At 47.1% G+C, this 12,129-nt stretch overlaps 1 protein-coding gene across 6 annotated transcripts in view; it reads left to right on the forward strand.

Moving 5' to 3' along the window:
• The window catches only part of TENM2 (teneurin transmembrane protein 2), an 885,668-nt gene that overhangs the window by 598,515 nt on the left and 275,024 nt on the right, over positions 1-12,129 (forward strand). For 4 of the 6 annotated variants that reach the window (XM_054718128.1, XM_054718129.1, XM_054718130.1 and 1 more), the window contains one exon: positions 10,292-10,507. In XM_054718128.1, coding sequence (XP_054574103.1) covers positions 10,292-10,507 — 216 coding nt within the window. Of the gene's footprint in view, positions 1-10,275; positions 10,508-12,129 lie in introns of all 6 variants that reach the window. The other 2 variants (XM_054718127.1, XM_008147639.3) reach the window with 1 other exon arrangement.

Below are 12,129 nucleotides of genomic sequence, written 5' to 3' on the forward strand. Positions count from 1 at the left end.
CCCTGATACATCCCATCACCTCAGCAGTCACCTGCCATGAAACCAGATGCAGTTTGAGGTCTGACATTCAGCTGACTTCTGTTTATCGAGTGTGGAGAAACTTTTGTTCCCTCACACTATAAGGCACGGACCATGAGAGATTTGGGGAAAAGGTCACCCAGATAGTAAGTAATTCTGCTGAGCTTTGAAGTGAAAATGCCCCAGGAACCTCTATTCTGCACTTGCCCTTTGACGGGTGTGTGCAGGACTAACAAATACTGGACATCAGAGCTGGTGCCCGGCTCCTGCTCATCAGAGTCTCATCTGGAATCAAAATCGTATTTTATCTTTGTTCCATCATCTTCCTGTGTTCAGAAAAAAGCACTGTGACCATCTCATAGACAGAAAGAAAAAGTATGAAATACACCCCATGGAAAACCTGAAGAGCTAAAGAAGGCCATCTTGATGGAAGAAAATCCCTCTTCAAGTTTTATTTTAAAGAAAGAAATATATATATAGTTAGATCTTTGAAAAACATATTACTTTTCATGGGAAGGGAAATATCCAAATTTCGCCCAGCCTATTTTACAGTAAGACCTTGAAAAGCTATGCGATGAGCCAGAATGAGGGGAGTTTAAATTTTTGATGCAATTCTCTGCTCGGGGAAGTGATAATGCAGCTCAAATAACAGAGAGTATTTTCTGCGACAGCGTAACAATCAACATAATGTCTGGGCGTATTAATAATTTCACTCCTAAACTTCTCGATAGGGAGAGCATGGGCCTTAATAGCATTGGCGAGATCCTTAGGGCAATTGAAAAACCCAAAATCATTACTTTCCGCTGATAGGCTTGCCTCTCCCCGAGGATGCCGAGATACCAGGGGTAATGCAGATTTATTGAAATGCGCCGATAGGCGCTGCTCGGATGAGCTCTGCAATGAAATCTCTTTAGAAGGGCTCCTCTCAAATATTTCAAGTGGTCTTTTTTCGGCTTTGTCATTTGGAAAGGAGCTAAATGGAGTTGACATTGATCTCAAGTGATACTTTCCTGATGATTTCAGAAAGCAAGAGTGTAAGGAGTACGGGAAAACGATGTGGTACCTATGATTAAAATCCCTTTCTGACCTTTCCTATGTGAGCACTTGCCCTATTTGGAAAGGATGGTCCCAAACCTGCAATCGCTGGTTCCACACCCAGTTCAAGAGTTCCCTCCTCCCTCCCCGTCCCCACGTGTGGGGCTATCTCTCCAATGGGATCATGGCCATGCCCGAGGCATCAGCGCAAGTTCCAGGATCCCCGTGGGACCCTGGAGTGTGCCACAGGCGCTCAGATGGCCATTAGTCACCTAACAATCTCCATCTGAAATATATTCACAGCAGCGGGGTCCCAGCCAAAGCTCCTCTGAAGGACCAGCTTCCGGTTGCTGGGGAAAGATGTTTGGGCGTGGTCTGAACTCTCAAGTGTTCCACATCTGTGCTTCCAGCGGGGCTTGCAACAGACATCTTGGTTATAAAATAAAATTTAAAAAATAGAGGGAATCACCATTTATGTGTAATGTCAAGAACAGGCAAATCCACTGTAGACTGAAGGGTCCCGGGTTCAATTCCAGCCAAAGGCACATGCCCAGGTTGTGGGCTCTATCCCCAGTGTGGGGCGTGCAGGAGGCAGCTGATCCATGATTCTCTCTCTCACTGATGTTTCTATCTTTCTCTCCTTTTCCCTTCCTCTCTGAAATTAATAAAAATATTTTTTAAAAAAAGAATAGGCAAATTCATAGAAACAAAAAGGAGATGACTATGTGCGAGGAATTTGGGGAAGGAGGACTAGAGAGGATGTTAATGGGTAAGGGGTTTCCTTGAGGGGTGATGAAATGTTCTCAAATTGGATAGTGGTAATGGTTGTACAACTTGGTGACTATACTAAAAAAAAAAAAAAAAAACACTAAAATGTGTAGTTTAAAAAGCTGAACTTTATTACATCTTAGTAAAGCTGTTATAAAAGGGGAAAAAAAGAATAGGTGATCAGGCAGAACCAGGGAAAACAGACAGATAAAAACAGAAGGGATGAGAGTCGCATTCCCTGTGTCCAGCTGTCTTCCTGTTAAAGGGCCCTCAAAGGGCAATAAGCATTCACTGAATTAAGCTGAAGGAAGACCCATCAGATTTCAGCAAACAACTGGAACGCTCAAAGAACAGAGGCACAGGCCTGCTCTGGCCCTTCTCCCCGGAGGCCCTCCAAAAGTAACCCCCAGGAGTATAAGTTGTTCACTCATCTGTTCGATCATTCAGTCAGTCAGTCATTCATCTACTCATTCATTCATTCATCCAGTGGGTCTTAGTTCTGCACCAGGCACTGCAGCCTTGCACTGGGGGTAGAAAAACAAGAGTGGCAGGCTCCTGGCACTGGATGAGTCCGCAATGTAGCAGGAAAGCCCCAAAATAATAGGAAACCGTGTGCCAAGGGTCATGCAACAGAGATGTGCGCAGTGTGCACTCGAGAGGGGCACAGGTGTATTACAGTTAAATACAAAATTCAAGAAAGGGAACATTATTTAACCTCCCTGCACCTCAATTTGCTCATCTTTAAAATGGAGAATAATATTTACTCTGAAGGTTATTATACGTTTTAAATGAGGTGAGATACGGCGAGTGCTTACCACAGTTGGTGCTTACTCAGTGAGGGCTGTTTTGAGATGATCGAAGATGTCCCTCCAAACCCTGGTGTTTTACGAATGCAGGTGGAGCCGGCCACATCTTGGTTTCTGAGCCTGCAAATGATCGCTCCTCGTGACTGCAGGCCTAGCAGCGTGGATCTGTGTCCTTGAGAAAGCACTTGGAAGGTTTTCCTCTGAGGTCATATATTTTGTGGAAGCAAGAGAACAACAAATCATGGCTTATGAGGGAGCACAGCCATTTCCTTCTCTGGCGCTCTGTGCTGGCTGAGAGGGGCCTTTCCATCCAGGATAGCCCCCTGGTCCAGAACTGTGCAGGCAGGCTGAGGATGTGCTGGCCAGGGTTGTGGCCTCGGGCCCAGAGATGAGAAAGGAGACATGACTTGGCCCCTTCTTCATCCTTCCTTTTTCTCCTCCCTTCTGAGACATGGGGAAAGGCTGCAGCTTGTGACATTAGTGGCCAGATCTGACAAGCACTGCAGACCAGCCAACGGCCCTGCAAAGCCAGCAATACCATACGTCGGTCAGTAATCTATATACGTAAAAGGCTAAGCAACCATCCGACCGTCAGACCGACCTCCAGTAGCTATGACACGCACTGACCACCAGGGGGGCAGATGCTCAACGCAGGAGCTGCAGAGCTGTGGTCTCTTGGCAGCAGTGGTTCTCGGGTGATGCACCCTGGAACCAAAGAAGAGGGAGCCCGATTCCTCGTGATCCCTCTTGCATTCCGGGACCCCTCAGGGGATGTTGGAGAGCCAGTTTTGGCCTGATCCCCACAGGCCAGGCTGAGGAACCCCACCTGCCGGAGGGACTCCCCTCACTCGGCCGGCTAGGGAGGGACCACGGAAGGTTGGCTTCAGGGCATGTCCGCCCATCTTGCCCAGTCCCACCCTGCCGGCCACCACCCGGAACTGCCTGCATTAGTCCCTGCACCAGAGGGATTAATTAATTTCCTTTCAAAGTGCACGAATCCGTGCATTGGGACACTAGTCAAAAAATAAAAGCCCATTCCTTAGGGGACAAATCATCCCTTAGATATCAAGACAGGGAAGAAGGAAGCAAGTTGAATGTCCAAAGTGTCCAGTACTTAAGAGACAACTCAAGAAATCTCTTTCCATCCTTTTGCAAACACAGGAGAAGGTTGGATCTGGACCCACTCCTCCATTTCCTGGTTTTTGGCAAAGTACCTTTTGCCAGAGCAGGAAGGACAGCTGGGACTGAGCTGGGACCCAGCATGCCCTTGTGTCTGCCTCAGGCAAACCTAACTGCTGCCCATCCCTCTGCAAGCCAGCACTGCAGCTTAGCTCCGAGGAGAAGTTTGGGGAGGGCCTTTGGGGAAGGCGCAGGAGAGGGACCACACTGCAGGGTGGTGGTTCTGGCCTATTTCTCTGGACTCAGGCAGCACTGGGAGGTGCAGAGATTGGAGGCAGGCAGTTCCCTCCAATTTCTCGCAAGATTTGGTTCTGCCATTTAAGCAAATGTGCAAAGAAGTGCATCGAGCCAGTTTTCCTCTGTATTTGCAAGGGCACGTATGCACCAGGGCAGGGTCTGGTTCTTTGCCTGTGTGAGTGCATCCTGCGGACTGGTGCTCCTTGCATATGGCAGAGTAGGGAAGAGGTTGTGGGATCGAATAGCAGCTCTACTACTGACTAAGCCACGTGACCTTTGGTGCCTTACTTGACCTCCCGGGACCTCACCTGCTGGATCTGTGAAATGGGGATGATAACAGAACCTGCCCCACAGGAGTGCATGGGAGTACATTGAAATAACTGATGTACAGCACTTTGCCCAGGACCAGGCACACAGGGACAGCTTAACTCATAGCAGCTCTTTCCAATAGGAGTGTTGTGTAGTGATCAACATCGATTGCTTTGCTTATGGAAATGAAGCAGTTCTGAATCCCAAGTTTCATTTCCACAGGCTCTTTCAGAGACGCTCTTGAGAATGCCTGTCTCATGCCTGGGCCATGTCACTTAGCCACTGTGCCCTTCTGCAGACAAGCTGAAGGTGGGGATGGGGTCTGAGGTTGCCAATTTTGCCTCCATATGTTGACTTGGTCTCACCCTACAAAAAGCTGCCACTCAAAGAGCTAGGAAAACGGGAGTGCCCCAGGAGGTACCCAGCATTTGCCCCAGAGCCATAGTTGTTGCTGCTGTAATTACTATGATTCGTGTTATTAATTATAACACAATAACATATGATAACATTTATTAATAGCTTGCCATGTGCCAAGAATTGTACAAGCTTCTAATAGATAGTCTCATTTGATTCTCCCAACAGCCAAATGAGAGAAGTACCATTATTATACCCATTTTCCAGATGAAGAAACTGGCTCAGAAAAAAAAAAAAAAAATGCGGAACTTTCCAGAGATCACACAGCTAGTAGCTGGCCGAGCCCGGGTTCAAAGCCGACCCCCAGCCTGGCTCTCTGCAACAGACTCTTCTTAGCTCTCACCGAAGACTGTTATTCTTGAAAATCCTCACCTCCGGTTTCCTCTGGCTCCCATTCAAGGTCACATTTGAACAGGGCGTCCTGGTGCCAGTTTTCATGAACCAGAGTCTGCAGAGTCTCTGCCAACAGCATCCCACGTGTAGCATCTTTAAATTGCTGTCAAGATAGAACTTGCCCCATAGACATGATTTGGTAGAAGGCAGAGAGTTTGTGGTTAATTCATCATCTCAGGGTCTGAGGGGTTGAAAAATTTAAAGACCAACATTTGGCATGGCTACTTCCAGAATGAGTGAATTATTAGCAGTCAGGCAGGCCTCGACTTTTATTTCTGTCATACCTTTTATGATCATTTTTAATCTCTGGGAAAAAAATTGGTGTGGACTCTCGAGTAAGACAAGGGTATCTAAGTTTATCCCTGCCCCCTCGCCCACATCCCTACACCCCTCCACCCCAGCCCCTTGGCAAGGGTAGGCCCAGCCTAAATGCCTCCCTCGGCTGTTTATTTAAGAAGATGCAACAACAATGGCCAATCATTAAGAATTTACTCCCTCGGCTCCAAAGAAAATCCTTTCTTTATTCGTTACTTGCAGTGTGGGTGTGGGCTGTTTCTATACGCTGTTTGAATACCGCTAGTCTAGGCAACACAAGAGTTGCTACTCCAAGATGTCCCAGTCCCCACGTCTAGCTTTGTTGGAATTGATATTGTTACCCAACAAAGAAGCACTGCTTTATCTTTCTTCAGACTCCACTGTCAGCCTACTGACATTTAGGAAGAACAGAGTATGTGAATGGCATGCCCGTCAAGATCGAAATTTCTGGCAACTCCCCCACAGCGGATCTAAAAACACAGAAGTAGAGGCCATTCAGGCACACGAGACCCAACAAGCAAACAGGATGCAGTAAGTGCATATTCAAATGCTTAGATGGTCAATAGACAGGAGGCACCTTGTCCACACTTAGACTTACCTTTGCTGGGTGTCTCACCGGTCCCACGCTGGCTTTTCACAAAGAGCCAATACACAGCTCCTTCTCCCCAGGACAAAAGCCACCCAGTCCCTAAAATAAGTCCCAGGTTCTCAGCTCAAGGCATATCAGGTGCAATATAACAGGTTAGCCCCGCGATTTTAATGGCAGTTGCCTTTCACCTGCGAATGGCATACTTACTAGGTTGATGCTATGTGAGCATTTATGTGACATAGTTATTCGTGGCTCAATTGCATTATTATGTGATTTCATATTCATGGGCTAGATTGAAGAACCATTAATAATATGCGCATCGATTAAAACCAAGAGATGTGTGAAATAGAGTGGACGTGAAGGTTCTGGGTTACTCTTTTCGGTTTCACCATAGATCAGGGGCCTCTGTTGCCTTGGAGAAGGGCATTTTCATGTAGTTTGTCTTTGTGGAAAGCAGTAAGCATGTTGCTGCCACTGTTTGTATTTCTGGGATGGAAAACCATCCCATTCAGCAAGCACATGGGATGGCTGTAATGAAAACTGATAAACGCAAGTAGTGCCTGAGATCAGCAGTCGTAGCAGAAGTGTTGTCATGTCAGGGATACGTTATCCACTTAGACTACTAAGGGGCCCAAGTTAAACCAGCAGTCAACAGCACAGATGCCGCCCTAGTGGGTTTGGCTCAGTGGATAGAGCATTGGCCCACCAACTGAAGGGTCCCGGGTTCGATTCTGGTCAAAGGCACGTACCTAGGTTGCAAGTTGGATCCCAGCCCTGGTTGGGCGCATGTGGGAGGCAACCAATCTATGTGTTGCTCTAACATCGATGTTTCTCTCTCTCTCTCTCTCTCTCTCTCCCTCTCTCTCTCTCTCATTATCTCTCTTTCATTCTCTCTTTCTCTCCCTTCCTCCCTTCCACTCTCCAAAAATGAATGGGGGGAAAATATCCTCCCGTGAGGATTTACCAAAAAACAAAGATAAGGGGGTTGTTCAGGTTGGTGGCCGAGCAGAAAAACCAACCGAGGGTGTTCAGCTCTATCCAGTTGCTGCCATGAGAGAATACAGAGCCAGTACTTCTGTTCTATTCCTTTTTTATTTTCAAGAGAAGTCAGGAAACCGGAACACTGTACAAAATCTTGACTTTGAATTTTTGACAATACCCACCTTGGGGCAGCCGGTGTGTGACTTCTGCCCTCGATAGACGAAGTTTACTTCCCCTTCGCACGTCTGCAGCTCCGACTTGTCCACCCTTTTATTCCACAAGAACTGAGCCATGTTCCATGTACATGGTTTTGGGGGGAACTTTCCAGCCATTGTGTAGCATGTTTCACAGTTTCCATTCATCCTTCCCCTTTCACTTTTACAGCAACCCTCCGGGGAATTTCTGTTGTTTTCACCGTTTGGCAGATGGGTATGCTGAGAATTAAAGAAATGAGGTCCCGGGCCCAGGTTCACACATCTTGAAAGTGGCAGACCCACGCCTTGAACCCACCTCTTCAGATTTGACCTCCTAACTATGGCTGGATGCCCGCCCCTCCCCCCGCAGGCACTCCCACATCGCCCTACATAGACCCCAGTGGTGGCATTTGGCACTCCGCGTCGTAATCTCTTTCCCTTCCATCTCCTGTTCCTAATTGAAAAAGATGACTTTTGGATAGATAGATAAATGAGCAGATATAATCAATGTCACAGTGGAAATGAACAACGGTAATGAGGAGACCATCTTCCAATGCGGAGGATGCTGGGTAATTTTTGCGGTTGCTCGCAATAATTTGATTTACTTGCAGCGGAATGGCATGTTGCTCCATAGGAGGGCTGGGTGAGTGGAGAATTACGTATTCTTTCATCCTCCGGATTCTTCTTTCTCCATCTCCCCCAGGAAGCTCTGGGCCTTCTCTGTAGGAGAAGTGCAAAGAGAGCTGGACGCTCCCGGTGAACTGGGAAATGCACCTTCCACTCCATTTGGAACATGCCAGGTCGGCACTTGCCTCCCCCTCAGCCTCCCCCTGGGGGTTGTATCATCAGCAGAAAAGCAACCACAGGAATCCCACCCACACAGAGCGCAGATGGACAGAGAAGGGCCACACAGGCTGGAGTGGGCAGGGCAACCTTAGCTCGGGGTGCACAGACAGGAAGCAGGCGGGTTTCGGTGTCTCCTTTAGTGAATTAAACGCCTCACACAGCCTCTTTGTACTTTGGGAGAGTGTGTGGTCTCCAGAGCTGGAGAGGGGGAGCCAGAGGCAGAAGGAGATGGAAAGTTAGGGCTTGAGGGCCGGGGAGGGAGGTTCTCACTTGTACACTGATTCATCTCGTCTTCCCCAGGCAAGTCTCATCATTATCTACCTAATGGAGAATAATGACACCACTTGGATGGGCGTGGGGGGTGGGGGTGAGAGAGGCGTGCGATTCATTAACTGTGAGTGAGGGGCTTGGCCAGCTTCTCCGAAGGATCATGATTACATCATTTCACCCCCTTTTCTCACCTCTTTCCACTAATACGAGACAAATGCTAAATAACTATATAATAATACATTACTAGACAGAAAATATAATAGCCTGCTATGGCTATGAAACTCCCTCAAAGATATATTTAAAATGTCACCGGTGCATAATGTAAAACGCGAATTACAGGTTCATTTGGAGGACGCGATTTAAAATCCGTACCATTGTACCGTGGCATTTCCCACTGGGTTTGCATTTTAGTTGTCTTTTCCTGAACACCAAAAAAAATAAAAAAAATAAAATCCTCCAAGTAATTTCGGCCCAGAGATGCAAACTTCGAGAGATCCCTTTCCTCCGTATTTTCCTTTCTCGTTTTCATTGGCCATGATGCTCTGCAAACCTAGTATCTTCTTGACACGTTGTCTTTTCCTGGGGATGAGTCTGCAGGCGTCACAGGAGCCACGGGATGTAGATTACACCTTTTGGAGATGTCGCCCGGCCACAGAAGGATACAAGTAGTGAAAATGTGTGTCCAATTGCTAGTTTAAATGACTTGAGCCAACTTCTTAAAGCCAGGACAGCAGGGGCTGAGGATTTTAGAAGTTGGCAGGGGTCAAAAATGACAAGGCTGGGCAGTCACCTGCGGAGCTGCCAACCCTGACTGGAGGCTTCAAAACATAAACTTTCTCAGAGGACACAAATCGAAAGTCCTGTTTCCGTAGCCATTAAACCAGCTCATAGGCTTACATGGCATCGTGCACCGCTTTCATTTTCATCCTGCTTAAAATAGCTCATTGTGTGGATCGAGAGTGGGTTGTCGGAAAACCCTGGGCGGAGTTGTCATATGTGGTCATAGTTGCAAGGGAATTCGTACAGAGGTGGAGCTCTCCTTTGTGTGTGTTTCCCACACGGGAGGGGGATTTCAAGGTTGGGAGACAGGATGCAGTTTGGAGTCAAGGTCATGGCTTGAAAACATCAACCCTGACCTTCTCTGGAGACAGAGTCCTCGGGGTTCCTCTCTCAGAGGAGAGATGGCATCAACCCGCTGGTTTGAGCGGGCTCCCAGGCGTGTTGATGTTGACTCCTTACAAATAAAAATGTATCCATATATGTGGAGACACATATTTTTAGTTCATTGTCAACCTTTTTTTAAAGTGGGAAATTTTATCTAAAAAATCTAGATCGTTAGTTTTCTGAGAAAAACTAGATCTGTTCCTTGAGCCCTAATCCCCACATGGCCACGTGGGCCTGGGCCTGAGTGAGGGCTGCCCCTACCCTTGCCGGTTCACCTCCGTCCAACAACTGGCCCATTTCCGGTCCTGCCTGACCCCTACAGGTGTTCCAATTTGCTTCTCCGTGGCTCACAGTGTGCCGTGTTCTCATTGTCTTTAGAAAGAGGAAGTTGTTTCACAGAATGTGTGCGGTCTACTGGTTAACCGGGAAATGGAACAGGGACTTGTTGCAGGAATGATCGGCCTTGAACTTTCCTTGCAGGATTAATATATTTCAAATAACTCCACCGGTCAGCCTTCTTTTGCTAACCGAGTTTCTCATTCTTCATTTGATGCCCATGGAAAAAGGCAAATGGAAGCACGTTATTATTAGTAACTGACCCTGGGATGCTTTACGTGGTCTTATCTCTCTCTAGTTTGCAACTTTCAGCAACCGCCAACATAATGACTTTGGTTCCAGGCTCTCCTCCCCAGGTTTTCGGAGTGTCTGAGGCTGTAACCTGCAGTCACTGATGGTCGTTTCTCCTTTCTCTTTCCAGGCCCTCCAAACCACAGCCAGTCGACTCTGAGGCCCCCGCTGCCACCCCCTCACAACCACACGCTGTCCCATCACCACTCGTCCGCCAACTCCCTCAACAGGAACTCGCTGACCAACCGGCGGAGTCAGATCCACGCCCCGGCGCCCGCGCCCAATGACCTGGCCACCACGCCCGAGTCCGTTCAGCTTCAGGACAGCTGGGTGCTAAACAGCAACGTGCCGCTGGAGACCCGGTAAGTCCCGTGGCCCATCATGCCCGGGTGCCTACCTGAGCCACCCACACTGAGCCCCTGGGTGGCTCCGAGGTGCAGTGGGGGAGCAAATCTTGACATAAATAAACGAGGCAAGTCTACCACCTCCTGGTGGTCCCCTGGGGAATTTGACCCTGGATGGTAGGGTGATAGGTATTTCTCTGTTCACACGTGTTTCCTTTCAATACTGGTTTACTCTCTTAGCTCTTGTGTACCCAACTAATAGAATTAGCATAACATATTTTTCCTCAGAGGCTCATGGGAAACATGCTTATAAGGATATATTGACTGAAAGCTGCTGATAAATTATGCATTTGGCCTTTCTTGAAGTAATAAATGAAGACTCATTTGAAATTAAGTGTTTGGGGAGACCTTGAGAAACAATCCCTGATTCCAGACTGACGGAAGTATAGTTTTAATTTATATTTCATCCAGCAAGCGGTCTCGCTTTAATCCCTCCCGTATACACTGGCAGCCTGAGGGGCAAACAGTAATGTGTGAAAACAAACAAGAGAAACAGGGGCCGCGCGCATGTTGGGAGGGGAGCGAGAGTTTCAAAGTGATCTTCAGGCCTGGCTCTGCTTGGGTTTGCCTTTGCTTCTGTCCTTTTTTCCCTCTGGTCTTCCCAAACGGGCCCGCCTTCATGGCCTGGAACAAGGTGCCTGGGTCACAGCGTGGCTGCGGGGATGTGATTGACAGCGAAGGCCGCACGTGGGTGGGCCAGGTATTGGGAGGCTTGGTGCTCCGTCCCCGGACACCTGCATGGACTCTGTGCTCACGTTGTTCTGGTTTCCTCGTCTGGAAGAATCACAGAGACTGAACAGAGAAAGGGGCTAATTCATATGGACGCTTTCAAAAGTTCTCACTCTGTTTTTTTTTTAAATATATTTTTATTGATTTCAGAGAGGAAGGGAAAGGTAGAAACATCAATGATGAGAGAGAATCATTGACTGGCTGCCTCCTGTACGCCCCCTACTGGGGATCATGTGCCCTGACCAGGAATCAAACCATGACCTCCTAGTTCATAAGTGACACTCAACCACTGAGCCACACCAGCCAGGCTCTAACTGGTTTTTAGACTTTTTTTTATTTTCAGTTTAATACTAGCTTTAATGAGGGCACATGTTAGTCACGTCTAGAAAAATATTAACTTACTGGGAATATAACTGCAGATTTCTAAATGCCAGATGAAAGAATACTAATTATTTTCTCGTAAGTTACTTAAAATATGTAAAGTCAGGTTTAAGGAAAGACAGACATAAACTGTAATTTTTTTTGGTAACAGCCATTGACTTTTCTGTGCTGACGTGAAAACAAGTTTACAAGCTATAGATTTTCATGTTGTTTCTTTGTTTTGTTTGTGTTGTTTCACATCAGCATCATCGCCTTTAATAGGAAAGGTCCTTTTTGTAATTGAGATATATAATTGACATATAATGTCATATTAGTTTCAGGCATACAACATAATGATTTGATACTCATATTTCTTGTGAAATGATCACCACATCAAGTCTAGTTAATATCGGTTACCATAACAAAGTTATAAAAAAAAATGTTCTTACGATGAGAACTTTTAAGTTCTACTTTCTTAGCAACTTTCAGAT

The sequence above is a fragment of the Eptesicus fuscus genome, chromosome 6 (genome assembly GCF_027574615.1).
Source record: "Eptesicus fuscus isolate TK198812 chromosome 6, DD_ASM_mEF_20220401, whole genome shotgun sequence".
In the NCBI taxonomy this organism is placed as follows: Eukaryota; Metazoa; Chordata; class Mammalia; order Chiroptera; family Vespertilionidae; genus Eptesicus; species Eptesicus fuscus.